Raw genomic sequence first — 16,903 nt, 5'->3', positions numbered from 1 at the left:
CTTCGGTGAGCTCCTCCTCCCTCATCTCGGGTGAGCTCCTCCTCCCTCCTCTCATGTGAGCTCCTCCTCCCTCCTCTCCGGTGAGCTCCTCCTCCCTCCTCTCCTCCCATCCCCTCATGGTTTCTCCTTCCTCCTCTCCGATGCTCCGGTGAACTCCTCTCCGGCGACCTCGTCCTCCTCTCCGGCGATGCTGCGGTCACCTCCTCCTCCTCCTCTCCGGCGAACTCCTCTCCGGCAAAAGAATACGTCAAAAGAACGTACAAGATCCAAAAACGGGAACAAATTTGAAATAATATCGTGCAAAAAAACGAGCAAAAAATGGGCAAAAAAATCGCGATCCAGATCCAAATTCAAAATTCAAAAATAGCAATGACGCACGGTGGGGGTTAGACGATGCGCCACTACTATTTTCCCGCCTTCAAAATTCAAAAATACTAATGGCGCACCGTGGCCTGTACTAATGGCGCACTACATGGTGCGCCATTAGAACACCAGATACTAATGGCGCACCAGTGGTGCACCATTAGAATTTAATTCTAATGGCGTGATGCTAGTGGCGCACCAGTAGTGCGCCATTAGAAGGCAAAACTGGTGCGCCACTAGCATGCCTTTTCCTAGTAGTGTTGGGTGATAAGATTACTTCTGATCAGTGATGACACGTCATGCTCAATTCCCTGCATGCACTACATATTTTATCACTCTCCACTTCTCTTTCACTAACATCATGAAAAGTGTACTAAACTCTGACACTAATTATGCGCAGAACCAAGATTAGTACTCCCTCCGTCTAGGTGTGTAAGTCATCTTATGAAAACCAAATAATCCCAAAACACTTAGGCGCGGTACATTGACTTCTACCTCGTTTTTTGTTTTTTGACATATCAACCAATGAGAGATGAGGGGTGTGCATGTTTTTAATGACTTGAGACTATCAAACACGACATGTAGTGGTTAGTTCATTGCATGCAATGCTATTAATTAGCAAATAAATATTAAAGTCTCTCATTGTCCCCTCCTCCTTTGTCACGGTGCACAACCTAAGATGACTTACTCACCTAGACGGGGGGAGTACTACAAATTCCTTCTTCTTTTCATCATCTACTTATTTACAGTTACACTGGATTTCTGCCACTAATTTCACTAGTACAGCTAAGATGGATGGTACTAGAGCGTTTAGATCACTACTTTAGTGATCTAAACGCTTTTATATTTCTTTACGGAGAGAGTACATGACAGTGCAAAGTTAGAAGATGTGGAGCGTGTGGATGTTGAGGAGCGCGACCCTAGTCTGCACGAGGCTCGGGAACACCTTCTCGCTTCCGGCCTCCATCTCCTCGATGAACTCCTCCAGCTCCTCCAGCCTTTCCGCCACGGCAGCCACAGGTAGCTCCGCCGCCCACCCCGACCCCAGCGCCGACGCCTTCTTCTTTTTCTTCGTTACCAGGGACACCAGCGCCGCTGTCCGTTTGCACGAGCACGACTCCGCCGCCACCGACCCCAACATGGTCGCCATGGCCCCGAACAGTGCGGCCGAAGCCGACACGGTGGCCACAGCCGACTCCAACAGCAGCCCGGTCACCTCGACCTCCGCCGCGCTGCCTTGGCTGCCGCCGAGGATACTCAGGCGGGACGGCCTGACGGCGCACTCGCTGGCCGCGGCGGCAAGGCTCGCGAATTCCTTCCCGGTCCTGCGCTGCGACCGCACTGCTGAAGCCAGGCGTGCCCCGTCGCGACGGCGCACGGCCACCAGCGCCTCGGAGACGTCCTGCTTGAGCACCACCATGGCTTCCTGGAAGCAGCCGTGCACGTCGGCGAGGTGGAGAAAGGAGTCCAGGAGGCAGTCGACGCTGCCGCCGGCGCCGGAGAGCGCAGCCTGGGCCTCGGGTAGGTCGAGGAGGTCGTCGAGCGCGACATGGAGCGCGTCTACGTGCGCTAGCCCCGTGGCCATGGAGGCGGCCGACACCGCCGTGCCCTGCTGCGCCCAGGCACGCACGGAGCGGATGTGGGTGTGGAGATGAGCGAGGATTGGGTGTGAGCGGCACGGCAGGCACACGGATCGCCCGTGGTAGGACGACAACGGAGCGCGTACTTTGGGAGACCTCGACGGGCTGAGAGGGAAGGAGACGCACGTCGTGGCTTACGGTCGAGCTGCCGCTTTGAGGATGGTTGGTGTGTGTGTCTGTGTCTGAGTCTGTGCAGCGTTGCTGGCTTATAAAGATCCCATCTGAGCTAAGCTGAGCTCTCTCGAGTATCAGTTGTGTTGGCATATAATATGCTGCCTAGTCTCTTCCATCAGATCGATCTTATGGATGAACTGGTTAGGTGCATAAACTTACAACCAAGAGGTTCAGGGTTCAAAACCTAGTAAACGCAATAAAAAATTGTGGCCTGCCCCCGCTTCCGCTGCCCACGTCATATAGCTCCAAAGGAGCATAGACGTGAGGGGGAGTGTTGGAGTATAATGTCCGACCCTCTCCCTCAGATCGGTTTTTTGGTTGCATTGGCTAGAGCATGCACTTCTACATGGTATCAGAGCCAAGAGGTCTTGAGTTCAAGACCCGGCTGGCGCAATTAAAATTGCAGCCCACGATCGGTCTTTATGTTGTATTGGCTAGAGCATGCACTTCTACATGGTATCGGAGCCAAGAGTTCTTGAGTTCACGACCCGGCTGGCGCAATTAAATTGCAGCCCACTATCAGTCCACGTTTAGGCCTGAGGGAGCCACACGTGAGGGGGAGTGGTGACGTATAATGTGCTGCCTAGTCTCTTCCATCAGATCGGTTTGATGGATGAACTTGTTAGGTGCATAAACTTACAACCAAGAGGTTCATGGTTCAAAACCCAGTAAACGCAATAAAAAATTGCGGCATGCCCCCGCTTCCGCTATTCATGTCATATAGCTCCAAAGGAGCATAGACGTGAGGGGGAGTGTTGGACTATAATGTCCGGCCCTCTTTCTCAGATCGGTCTACAAGTTGAGCTGGACGTGGGTTGATGTCTGACAGTGACACACGCGCTTGCACGTGTGCGTGTGTGGTCGAGGTACAACGCGTGGTGACTGGAGAGGGAGTGAGGTGGTTTTCAGCGGTTGTGACAGCAGACAAGTGGCACTGTTGCGCTGGAATGCCAGGATCGTTCTTGGTTTCTGGCCTCTGTTTTAATTCCTTGGTGATTCCAGATTGATCTGCCCAGCCTAATCAGCTTTCTGATCGAGATTCAGCAGAGCAAGACCACAACACAGGTTGTAAGGACACTCCCCAACTTACATCCATATTCATATCTATATATTTGAAAGAGATTTCTTTTGTATTCATCTTTTTTTCACCGATTAACTGAGAAATCTCTTTAGATATGATACAAGTATCTTACCGTTGAGTCGTATATATATTAGCAACGAGGGCTCAACCACCTCTCCCCCTTCCTCCTAGTTGCAGTAAGTGTGAAGCGAGAGTAAGCCGACACAGTTTTCGGCGACCCTTGATGAACTCATGGGATCCCCTTCCTTTGTTGGAAGCTCCGGTAACAAGATGGTTGAGGAACTGCTTATGGACACATTACACACTATACAGTTGGTAGAATTTATTTATTTGTAGTTACACCTAAATTTGAGACTCCTCGTAGACTCTAAATCACTCTACCAAGTTCGGATATTTAAGGATACTATAGATATAGAAACACATAAAAATGCTATAATATAATTTACAGAAATGTATACTTGGAGAAATGTTATATATACGTTCTCTTAGATTTACGGAGAAATGCATTGCAATAAATGATTTGCATAAATATCTCAATTAAAAATAAAAATATGTCATTGTTCGATTAAAATATAATTTAATTTTCTATATGTGAAAGTATGTTGATTACGATAAATAATAAAAAAATATGTATGTTATTGTACCGAAGCGTGACTAGATAATTAATCATACTAGCTATACAAAAAATAATAATTGAGATAGTATGTTGAAAATTGCGTGTATTAATGGAACCAATATGACTTTATTATTAAAATAAGATATATAATAGCATTAAAGTAAAAATGTTCAACATAAATAAAGAAAAAACAATTAAATTTAACATATCATATAACATTCAAATGGGTGTATGTAATTACAAGAGAAAGTGGTAATATACATAGAATAACTTGATATAAGTTTTATAAAAACACATTTTGACATTAATTTATTCCAAGGAGAATATCATATCTTTACTTTATGGAAAATAGAGCGGATGCAATATGTTTTCTATTCTCTTAATATTATTTTTCTTTCACTTTATAAATTAGAAATATATATTTAGAGATATATTTAATGTAACTATTTTTCTACGTTTCTAATTTCAAATTTATCTACATTTTTATTAGAGATTTGATGAAATGAATTGTCACCATAAAATTTCGTAATTTAATAACATCAGTGATATTTGATATGTTATTAAATAAATTGCACCTTAAAATATTTCTATTTTGAAGACTTTTACATTCTTTTGTTTTATCCAAACCTAGAAACATACGAGGCTAATTTTATCATCAATGGAATAAAGTATTTCAGAAAAAATCCATCCTCTCCCTTTAAAAGCAAACTCTTATATTGGCTCAACCATTTTATTTGTCAGGTTCTAAAGGGAGTTAACAAATTGACAGCCTGCATTATGTTCAAATGATATTCCTATGAGAGGATTTGAGAATCTATTAAAAATTATTTAGGCTTATCGGCCTGCATTGACATCTCTAGGAAGGAGAAATCCCTTTGGCAAATTGGTGGATGAAATTCATTAGAGACCACGAATCTAGATGAAAAATGGTCACATTAATATTATTTATGCATGTGTATTTAGAGATTTGCATCGAGAAGAATGCTAGAGTGTGTAGAAATGCCTTCAACCTGATCATCATCGTTATGGGAAAGTTCAAAGATTTGAGGTTAATTGCACGCTCCAAGGTCTCGCGGAACATTAATTTGGGAGAGTATACGCTTTTGACACCTCCGTTGTCACCCGCAAAAAAAGACACCTCCATTGCCGTTCTAATTTTTTAGATGTTACCAATTAAAACAAGGCAAATATGGTGCATCCATTTATATAAAACTCATTATACGAGAAAAAGGATGGCAAATAGTTTTATAGAAGGAAATCTTCATTAAAGAAACTGAAAACCAATGTAGTAGGTCGATGGGGGAGGGGATCAATCCGCAAAAAGTGTGAACAAAGCATATATTAGGGTGGTTCATCAAAAATCCCTAAATGTTTGAACCGCGTGGTTCAGATCCTTTTTGCCCTCCAACCCCATGCATAAAATGTTCACGGACCATTTAGGATGTTCGAATTCCCATAAACCTGGAGGAACCTCGGGATCTTTGTGGATGTCCACACAATCTGCTTGGCACACTATCAGTTGGGGCACATGTCCTCACAGTCCGTGTGCTTTTTCTCTAGGTCCGCCTGGACAATCCATGTGTCCAGATTTAATGTTTATTATGCATGCGGTGTTGCGGAACGCAATAATTTCAAAAAAATTCCTACAATCATGCAAGATCTATGTGATGCATAGCAACGAGCGGGAGAGTGTTGTCCATGTACCCTCGTAGACCGTAAGCGGAAGCGTCTAGTGACGCGGTTGATGTAGTCGAACGTCTTCGCGATCCAATCGATCAAGTACCGAAAGAACGGCACCTCCACGATCTGCACACGTTCAGCACGGTGACGTCCCTCGAACTCTAGATCCAGCTGAGGCCGAGGGAGAGTTCCGTCAGCACGACGGCGTGTTGACGTTGTTGATGAAGTTATCGACGCAGGGCTTCGCCTAAGAACTACAACAATATGACCGAGGTGGGATTCTGTGGAGGGGGCACCGCACACCGCTAAAACAATTGTCAACTTGTGTGTTCTAGGGTGCCCCCCTCCCCATGTATATAAAGGAGGGAGGGGAGGCAGGCCGGTCCTCGTTGGCACCCCCCCCCCCCAAGAGGGGAATCCTACTAGGACTCCATGTCCTGGTAGGTTTCCACCTAAAGGGAGAGAGGGGGAAGGAAGGAGAGGGAGAGGGAGAAGGAAAGCCCCCGCCCTTCCTAGTCCAATTCGGGCTCAATGGGGAGGGGGTGCGCGGCCTGCCCTGGCCGCCTCTCTCTCTCTCCACTAAGGCCCATCGAGGCCCATTAGTTCCCCCGGGGGTTCCGATAACCCTCCGTCACTCCAGTTTTATCCGAAACTTCTCGGAAACACTTTCGGTATTCGGATATAGCCGTCCAATATATCAATCTTTATGTCTCGACCATTTCGAGACTCCTCGTCATGTCCGTGATCACATCCGGGACTCTGAACTAACTTCGGTACATCAAAACACATAAACTCATAATACCGATTCTCATCGAACTTTAAGCGTGCGGACCCTGCACTACTAGGAAAAGGGCTATAGATGATATGGACACTAATGGCGCACCATGTGTTGGTGCGCCATTAGTGTCCAAATACTAATGGCGCACCACATCCATGGTGCGCCATTAGTAACATTTTTTTGTTTTTTTTAAAACTAGTAATGGCGCACGCCATTACTAGTTAAACTAGTAATGGTGCACCACATCCATAGTGCGCCACTAGTAATTTTTTTCAAAAAAAAGTTCAAACTTTTTTTTTTAAATTAGTAATGGTGCACCATGGGTCTGGTGCGCCATTAGTAGTTAAAACTAGTAATGGCGCACCACACCCACGGTGCGCCATTACTAACAGTTTTTTATTTTTGTTTATTTTTTTTATTTTTTTTCAAAGTTAGTAATGGCGCCCCGTGGGTGTGGTGCGCCATTACTAGTTTAACTAGTAATGGCGCACCACACCCACGATGTGCCATTACTAATTTTGACCCAAAATTCCCCCGAATGCACCCCCGGGGACCGCCTTTTCAGTTTAAAAAAATAAAAGAAAATGATGGAAATGTCAAAAAAATAAAAGATAATAAGTTTTCCATGTCATATCTGGTCTAGTTGTTGGGAAAATTTACAAATATGAATTTCGACTTTTTTTGCAAAATCTCTCAAGAATTTGTAAAATGGGAATAACTTTTGCATACGAACTCGCAGTAAAAAGTTTTTTATATGAAAAATCATCTACTCGAAAAGTTACATCCAAATTTAACGAGGGGAGCCCCGTTAAACATTTTCAAAATCCTCAAAAACCTAACAGAAAAAAGTTACGGGGCTTTCAAGATCTAGAGGCAAAAAAATTCAAAAAAATTCAAACTTACTAGTGGCCCACCGTTTTCTAGGTGCGCCACGAGTAACAGAAAAAAAAATTAGTTTTGAATTTTTTTTCAGGATTTTTTTTCAAAATATGATACGTAATATGAACGGAAGTTTGAAATAATTTTTCAAAATTTCATCACACTCATGAACATGAACAAAGTCCTAAACATCAACAAGGTTTAATAGGATTGATATGCTAGATATATCAACAAGTGCCTGTGAAGTGAGCTGGTGCTGGGGAGATTAAGCCATAGTGACCCGAGATTAAGAAAAAAACGGAAAAAATAAAAAAAATAAAAAAATTGAAAAAAAAATTGAAAAAAAAAATTGTAACTTTTTTTTGAAAAAAAAATGTTACTAATGGCGCACTCCTATGTGGTGCACCATTACTAAGTGAGATAGTAATGGGGCACCTCTAGGCATACTAATGGCGCATTACAGGTGCGTCATTAGTATCTGGTATACTAATGGCGCACCAGTTGTGCGCCATTAGTAAAAAATACTAGTGGCGTGGTACTAGTGGCGCGCCAGTAGTGCGCCATTAGTAGGCAAAACTGGTGCTCCACTAGTAGGCCTTTTCCTAGTAGTGCTACAGGTTCGAGAACTATGTAGACATGACCGAGACACATCTCCGGTCAAGAACCAATAGCGGAACCTGGATGCTCATATTGGTTGCTACATATTCTATGAAGATCTTTATCGGTCAAACCTCATAACAACATACGTTGTTCACTTTGTCATCGGTATGTTACTTGCCCGAGATTCGTCTGTTGGTATCTCAATACCTAGTTCAATCTCGTTACCGACAAGTCTCTTTACTCGTTCCGTAATGCATCATTCCGTAACTAACTTATTAGTCACATTGCTTGCAAGGCTTATAGTGATCTGCGTTACCGAGAGGGTCCAGAGATACCTCTCCAGCAATCGAAGTGACGAATCCTAATTTCGATCTATGCCAACTCAACAAACACCATCGGAGACACCTGTAAAGCATCTTTATAATCATTCAGTTACGTTGTGACGTTTGATATCACACAAAGTGTTCCTCCAGTATTCGGGAGTTGCATAATCTCATAGTTATAGGAACATGTATATGTCATGAAGAAAGCAATAGCAACAAACTAAACGATCACCGTGCTAAGCTAGAGGATGGGTCAAGTCAATCACATCATTCTCTAATGATGTGATCCCGTTCATCAAATGACAACTCATGTCTATGGCTAGGAAACTTAACCATCTTTGATTAACGAGCTAGTCAAGTAGAGGCATACTAGTGACACTCTGTTTGTCTATGTATTCACACATGTACTAAGTTTCCAGTTAATACAATTCTAGCATGAATAATAAACATTTATCATGATATAATGAAATATAAATAACAACTTTATTATTTCGTTTAGGGCATATTTCCTTCAGTCTCCGACTTGCACTAGAGTCAATAATCTAGATTACATAGTAATGATTCTAACACCCATGAAGTCTTGGTGTTGATCATGTTTTGCTCGTGAGAGAGGCTTAGTCAATGGGTCTGCAATATTCAGATCTGTATGTATCTTGCAAATCTCTATGTCTCCCTCCTTGACTTGATCGCGGATGGAATTGGAGCGTCTCTTGATGTGCTTGGTTCTCTTGTGAAATCTGGATTCCTTTGCCAAGGGAATTGCATCAGTATTGTTACAAAAGATTTTCATTGGACATGATGCACTAGGTATGACACCTAGATCAGATATGAACTCCTTCGTTTGTTGTTTCCGAAGCAGCTATGTACTCCACTTCACACGTAGATCCCGCCACGACGCTTTGCTTACACTGCACCAACTTACAGCTCCACTGTTCAATATAAATAGGTATCCGGTTTGTGACTTACAGTCATCCGGATCAGTGTCAAAGCTTGCATCGACGTAACCATTTATGACGAGCTCTTTGTCACCTCCATAAACGAGAAACATGTCCTTAGTCCTTTTCAGGTATTTCAGGATATTCTTGACCGTTGTCCAGTGATCCACTCATGGATTACTTTGGTACATACCTGTTAAACTAATAGCAACGCACACATCAGGTCTGGTACACAGCATTGCATACATGATAGAGCCTATGGCTGAAGCATAGGGAACAACTTTCATTGTCTCTCTATCTTCTGCAGTGGTCGGGCATTGAGTCTGACTCAACTTCACACCTTGTAACACAGGAAGGAACCCTTTCTTTGCTTGATCCATTTTGAACTTCTTCAAAACTTTATCAAGGTATGTGCTTTGTGAAAGTCCAATTAGACGTCTTGATCTATCTCTATAGATCTCGATGCTCAATATATAAGCAGCTTCACCGAGGTCTTTCATCAAAAAACTCTTGTTCAAGTATCCTTTTATGCTATCCAGAAATTATGTATCATTTCCAATCAACAATATGTCATCCACATATAATATTAGAAATGCTACAGAGCTCCCACTCACTTTCTTGTAAATACAGGCTTCTCCAAATGTCTGTATAGAAACATATGCTTTGATCACACTATCAAAACATTTATTCCAACTCCGAGATGCTTGTACCAGTCCATAAATTGATCGCTGGAGCTATGCACACTTTGTTAGCATCCTTTCGATTGAAAAAACCTTCGAGTTGCATCATATACAACTCTTCTTCCAGAATTCCATTCAAGAATGCAGTCTTTACATCCATTTGCCAAATTTCATAATCATAAAATGCAGCAATTACTAACATGATTCAAACAGACTTAAGCATAACCTCATCAAGTTCTACTTTCCTCCCACTCACTTCTTTCGAGAGAAACTCCTTCTCTAGAAAGGATCCATCCTTAGCAACGAATATCTTGCCTTCGGATCTGTGATAGAAGGTGTACCCAACAGTCTCCTTTGGGTATCCTATGAAGACACATTTCTCCGATTTGGGTTCGAGCTTATCAGGTTGAAGCTTTTTCACATAAGCATCGCAGCCCAAACTTTAAGAAATGACGACTCACTAGTAGAAAAAGGGTCTAATGTGAAACTCATTAGTCCCGGTTTACAATTGAACCGGCATTAATGTGACCATTAGTGCCGATTCCAATGGCCAGGCGGCCGACGCTCATTAGTACCGGTTCGTGGTGAACCTTTAGTACCGGTTCGTGTCACGAACCGGTACTAAAGAGGTGGTGGCCTTTAGTTTGGGTTGGTGGCTGCAACCGGTTCTAAAGGGGGGGTCTTTAGTACCGGTTGGAGCCACCAACCGGTACTAAAGGTGGTGGCCTTTAGTACGGGTTGGTGGCTCCAACCGGTACTAAAGACCCCCCCCCCTTTAGTACCAGTTGGAGCCACAAACCAGTATTAAAGGTGGTGCGCTGCCACCCGCAGTGCACAATATTTAGTCCCACCTCGCTAGTTGAGAGGAGCTCGCACCGGTTTATAAGCCCCGCCGCGGATACCGTGTCGAGCTCCTCTCTAAGCAGGCCTTTGTGGGCCTATTGCAAGTCTTCTGCCCTGTGGGGCCTACTGGGCCGTACGGGCCTGCATCCTGGCCCAACTAGAGATTGGGTTTCTAGTCGTATGCAGGCCGTATCGGCCCATTAGACGGGTTGTTTTTGCTTTATTTCAAAAAAAATCCTTACCAACCGGGACTAAAGGTCCCCCAGATCACGGCGCACCTCGTGACACGTGGTGGGCCTTTGGTCCCAGTTCGTGTTGAACCGGTACTAAAGGGGGGGGGGACCTTTAGTCCCCACTCTTTAGTGCCGGTTCCAGAACCGGTATTAAAGGTCCTTATGAACCGGTACTAAAAGACATTTTTCTACTAGTGACTTTGGTGTTCTAGGTGGCCTGAGTTGCGAAACTATTCCGCATTGTTTCAAGTGAAGACCAAACTCGTAACTCAAATACTCTCCTGCACGATCAGATCATAGAAACTTTATTTTCTTGTTATGATGATTTTCCACTTCACTCTGAAATTCTTTGAACTTTTCAAATGTTTCAGACATATGTTGCGTCAAGTAGATATACCCATATCTGCTCAAATCATCTGTGAAGGTCCGAAAATAACGATACCCGCCACGAGCCTCAATATTCATTGGGCCACATACATCAGTATGTATGATTTCCAACAATTCTATTGCTCGCTCCATTGTTCTGGACAACGGAGTTTTAGCCATCTTGCCCATGAGGCATGGTTCGCAAGTACCAAGTGATTCATAATCAAGTGATTCCAAAAGTTCATCAGAATGGAGTTTCTTCATGCGCTTTACACCAATATGACCCAAACGGCAGTGCCACAAATAAGTTGCACTATCATTATCAACTCTGCATCTTTTGGTTTCAATATTATGAATATGAGTGTCACTACTATCGAGATTCAACAAAAATAGACCACTCTTAAAGGGTGCATGACCATAAAAGATATTACTCATATAAATAGAACAACCATTATTCTCGGATTTAAATGAATAACTGTCTCGCATCAAACAAGATCCAGATATAATGTTCGTGCTTAACGCTGGCACCAAATAACAATTATTTAGGTCTAAAACTAACCCCGAAGGTAGATGTAGAGGTAGCGTGCCGACGACGATCACATCGACTTTGGAACCATTTCCCACGCGCATTGTCACCTCATCCTTAGACAATCTTCTCTTAATCCGTAGTCCCTTTTTCGAGTTGCAAATATTAGCAACAGAACCAGTATCAAATACCCAGGCACTACTATGAGCATTGGTTGTTGGAAATATGCCCTAGAGGCAATAATAAAAGTATTATTATATTTCAATGTTCATGATAAATGTCTTTTATTCATGCTATAACTGTATTATCCGGAAATCGTAATACACGTGTGAATACTTAGACCACAATATGTCCCTGGTGAGCCTCTAGTTGACTAGCTCGTTGTGATCAACAGATAGTCATGGTTTCCTGACTATGGACATTGGATGTCGTTGATAACGGGATCACATCATTAGGAGAATGATGTGATGGACAAGACCCAATCCTAAGCATAGCATAAAAGATCGTGTAGTTCGTTTTGCTAGAGCTTTGCCAGTGTCAAGTATCTCTTCCTTCGACCATGAGATCGTGTAACTCCCGGATACCGTAAGAGTGCCTTGGGTGTATCAAACGTCACAACGTAACTGGGTGACTATAAAGGTGCATTACAGGTATCTCCGAAAGTATCTGTTGGGTTGACACGGATCGAGACTGGGATTTGTCACTCCGTATGACGGAGAGGTATCTCTGGGCCTACTCGGTAATGCATCATCATAATGAGCTCGATGTGACCAAGGTGTTGGACACGGGATCATGCATTGCGGTACGAGTAAAGTGACTTGCCGGTAACGAGACTGAACAAGGTATTGGGATACCGACGATCGAGTCTCGGGCAAGTAATGTACCGATTAACAAAGGGAATTGCATACAGGGTTTGATCGAATCCTCGACATCGTGGTTCATCCGATGACAACATCGAGGAGCATGTGGGAGCCATCATGGGTATCCAGATCCCGCTGTTGGTTATTGACTGAGAGCGTCTCGGTCATGTCTGCATGTCTCCCTAACCCGTAGGGTCTACACACTTAAGGTTCAGTGACGCTAGGGTTATTAGGAAGACTAGTATGTGACTACCGAATGTTGTTCGGAGTCCCGGATGGGATCCTGGACGTCAAGAGGAGATCTGGAAGGGTCCGGAGGTAAAGATTTATATATGGGAAGTTGTCAAACGGACACCGGGAAGTTTCGGGGTCATACCGGTATTGAACCGGGGCCACCGGAAGGGTTCCGGGGGTCCACCGGGAGGGGCCACCCCTCCCGGGGGGGCACATGGGCTGCGTGGGGCAGGGAGCCAGCCCCTGGTGGGCTGGCCGCACCCCCTCCCTTGGGCCCATGCGCCTAGGGTTTAGAGGGGAACCCTAGAGGGGGCGCCCCCCTTGGCTTGGGGGGCAAGCCACCCTCTCCCCTCTCCCCTAGGCCGCCGCACCCCCCCCCCCCTAGATGGGTTCTAGGGGGCCGGCCCCCTTCTCCCTGCCCCCTATAAATAGAGGGGTGAGGGGAGGGCAGCCGCACCACCCTCCAAGGCGCAGCCCTCCCCTCCCCAACACCTCTCCTCCTCCGTTGTGTGCTTGGCGAAGCCCTGTCGGAGTACTGCCTCTCCACCATCACCACGCCGTCGTGCTGCCGGTGGAGCTGTCTTCCTCAACCTCTCCTTTCCCCTTGCTGGATCAAGAAGGAGGAGACGTCTCCCGTCCCGTACGTGTGTTGAACGCGGAGGTGCTGTCCGTTCAGCACTTGGTCATCGGTGATTCGAATCACGTCGAGTACGACTACATCATCACCTTGCAAGCTTCCGCACGCGATCTACAAGTGGTATGTAGATGCAAACTCTCTCCCTTGACTCGTTGCTTAGATGAACTCATAGATGGATCTTGGTGAAACCGTAGGAAAAATTTTAATTTTCTGCAACGTTCCCCAACAGTGGCATCACGAGCTAGGTCTATGCGTAGTTCTCTTTGCACGAGTAGAACACAATTTTGTTGTGGGCGTGGATTTTGTCATCTTACTTGCCTCTACTAGTCTTTTCTTGCTCAACGGTATTGTGGGATGAAGCGGCCCGGACCAACCTTACACGTACGCTTACGTGAGACCGGTTCCACCGACTGACATGCACTAGTTGCATAAGGTGGCTGGCGGGTGTCTGTCTCTCCCACTTTAGTTGGAGCGGAATCGATGAACAGGGCCCTTATGAAGGGTAAATAGAAGTTGACAAAATCACGTTGTGGTGATTCATAGGTAAGAAAACGTTCTTGCTAGAACCCAATTGCAGCCACGTAAAAGATGCAACAACAATTAGAGGACGTCTAACTTGTTTTTGCAGCGATTGATCATGTGATGTGATATGGCCAGAAGTTGTGATGAATGATGAATTGTGATGTATGAGATCATGTTCTTTGTAATAGGATTCACGACTTGCATGTCGATGAGTATGACAACCGGCAGGAGCCATAGGATTTGTCTTTATTTTTTGTATGACCCGCGTGTCATTGAATAACGCCATGTAAACTACTTTACTTTATTGCTAAACGTTAGTCATAGAAGTAGAAGTAGTCATTGGCGTGACAACTTCATGAAGACACGATGATGGAGATCATGGTGTCAAGCCGGTGACAAGATGATCATGGAGCCCCGAAGATGAAGATCAATGGAGCTATATGATATTGGCCATATCATGTCACAACTATATAATTGCATGTGATGTTTATTATGTTTATGCATCTTGTTTACTTAGGACGACGGTAGTAAATAAGATGATCCCTTACAAGAATTTCAAGAAGTGTTCTCCCCTAACTGTGCACCGTTGCTACAGTTCGTCGCTTCTAAGCACCACGTGATGATCGGGTGTGATGGATTCTTACGTTCACATACAACGGGTGTAAGACAGTTTTACACAGCGAAAACACTTAGGGTTAACTTGACGAGCCTAGCATGTGCAGACATGGCCTCGGAACACGGAGACCGAAAGGTCGAACACGAGTCGTATGGAAGATACGATCAACATGAGAATGTTCACCGACGATGACTAGTCCGTCTCACGTGATGATCGGACACAGGCTAGTCGACTCGGATCGTGTAACACTTAGATGACTAGAGGGATGTCTAATCTAAGTGGGAGTTCATAATCTGATTAGAACTTTATTATCATGAACTTAGTCTAAAACCTTTGCAAATATGTCTTGTATATCAATGGCCAACGCTAATGTCAAGATGAACTTCAACGCGTACCTAGAGAAAACCAAGCTGAAAGATGATGGCAGCAACTATACGGACTGGGTCCGGAACCTGAGGATCATCCTCATAGCTGCCAGGAAACAATATGTCCTAGAAGGACCGCTAGGTGACGCTCCCGTCCCAGAGAACCAAGACATTATGAATGCTTGGCAGTCTCGTGCTGATGATTACTCCCTCGTTCAGTGCGGCATGCTTTACAGCTTAGAACCGGGGCTCCAAAAGCGTTTTGAGCACCACAGAGCATATGAGATGTTCGAAGAGCTGAAACTAGTTTTTCAAGCTCATGCCCGGGTCGAGAGATATGATGTCTCCGACAAGTTCTACAGTTGTAAGATGGAGGAAAACAGTTCTGTCAGTGAGCACATCCTGAAGATGTCTGGGTTGCACAACCGTATGACCCAGCTGAACATTAACCTCCCAGATGAGGCAGTCATTGACAGAATCCTCCAGTCGCTCCCACCAAGCTACAAGAGCTTTGTGATGAACTACAACATGCAGGGGATGGAAAAGACCATTCCTGAAGTGTTCTCGATGCTGAAGTCAGCAGAGGCTGAAATCAAGAAAGAACATCAAGTGTTGATGGTCAATAAGACCACTAAGTTCAAGAAGGGCAAGGGTAAGAAGAACTTCAAGAAGGACGGCAAAGATGTTGCCGCGCCTGGTAAGCCAGTTACCGGGAAGAAGTCAAAGAATGGACCCAAGCCTGAGACTGAGTGCTTTTATTGCAAGGGGAAGGGTCACTAGAAGCAGAACTGCCCCAAATACTTAGCGGATAAGAAGGCCGGCAACACCAAAGGTATATTTGATATACATATGATTGATGTGTACCTTACCAGTACTCGTAGTAACTCCTTGGGTATTTGATACCGGTGCCGTTGCTCATATTTGTAACTCACAGCAGGAGCTGCGGAATAAACGGAGACTGGCGAAGGACGAGGTGACGATGCGCGTCGGGAATGGTTCCACAGTCGATGTGATCGCCGTCGGCACGCTGCCTCTACATTTACCTACGGGATTAGTTTTGAACCTTAATAATTGTTATTTAGTGCCAAGTTTGAGCATGAACATTGTATCTGGATCTCGTTTAATACGAGATGGCTACTCATTTAAGTCTGAGAATAATGGTTGTTCGATTTATATGAGAGATATGTTTTATGGTCATGCTCCGATGGTCAATGGTTTATTCTTAATGAATCTCGAGCGTAATATTACACATGTTCATAGTGTAGATGCCAAAAGATTTAAAGTTGATAACGATAGTCCCACATACTTGTGGCACTGCCGCCTTGGTCACATTGGTGTCAAGCGCATGAAGAAGCTCCATGCCGATGGACTTTTAGAGTCTCTTGATTATGAATCGTTTGACACGTGCGAACCATGCCTTTTGGGCAAAATGACCAAGACTCCGTTCTCCGGAACAATGGAGCGAGCAACCAACTTGTTGGAAATCATACATACCGATGTGTGCGGTCCAATGAGCGTTGAGGCTCGCGGAGGATATCGTTATGTTCTCACTCTCACAGATGACTTGAGTAGATATGGGTATGTCTACTTAATGAAACACAAGTCTGAGACCTTTGAAAAGTTCAAGGAATTTCAGAATGAGGTAGAGAATCAACGTGACCGAAAGATAAAATTCTTACGATCAGATCGTGGAGGAGAATACTTAAGTCACGAATTTGGTACACACTTAAGGAAATGTGGAATCGTTTCACAACTCACGCCGCCTGGAACACCTCAGCGAAACGGTGTGTCCGAACGTCGTAATCGCACTCTATTGGATATGGTGCGGTCTATGATGTCTCTTACCGATTTACCGCTATCATTTTGGGGATACGCTCTAGAGACAGCTACATTCACTTTAAATAGGGCACCGTCTAAATCCGTTGAGACGACACCGTATGAATTATGGTTTG

At 44.5% G+C, this 16,903-nt stretch overlaps 1 protein-coding gene across 1 annotated transcript in view; it reads right to left on the bottom strand.

Moving 5' to 3' along the window:
• Positions 1–1,243: 1,243 nt before the first annotated feature.
• LOC123158678 (uncharacterized) overlaps positions 1,244–16,903 on the bottom strand; it is a 33,796-nt gene continuing 18,136 nt past the window's right edge. The window contains exon 2 of the mRNA XM_044576580.1: positions 1,244–2,136. Coding sequence (XP_044432515.1) covers positions 1,244–2,136 — 893 coding nt within the window. The remainder of the gene's footprint in view (positions 2,137–16,903) is intronic.

Source organism: Triticum aestivum, chromosome 7B (assembly GCF_018294505.1).
Source record: "Triticum aestivum cultivar Chinese Spring chromosome 7B, IWGSC CS RefSeq v2.1, whole genome shotgun sequence".
NCBI lineage: Eukaryota > Viridiplantae > Streptophyta > Magnoliopsida > Poales > Poaceae > Triticum > Triticum aestivum.
The sequence above is the reverse complement of the archived record's forward strand: the minus strand, read 5'-3'. Positions and strand labels throughout refer to the sequence as shown.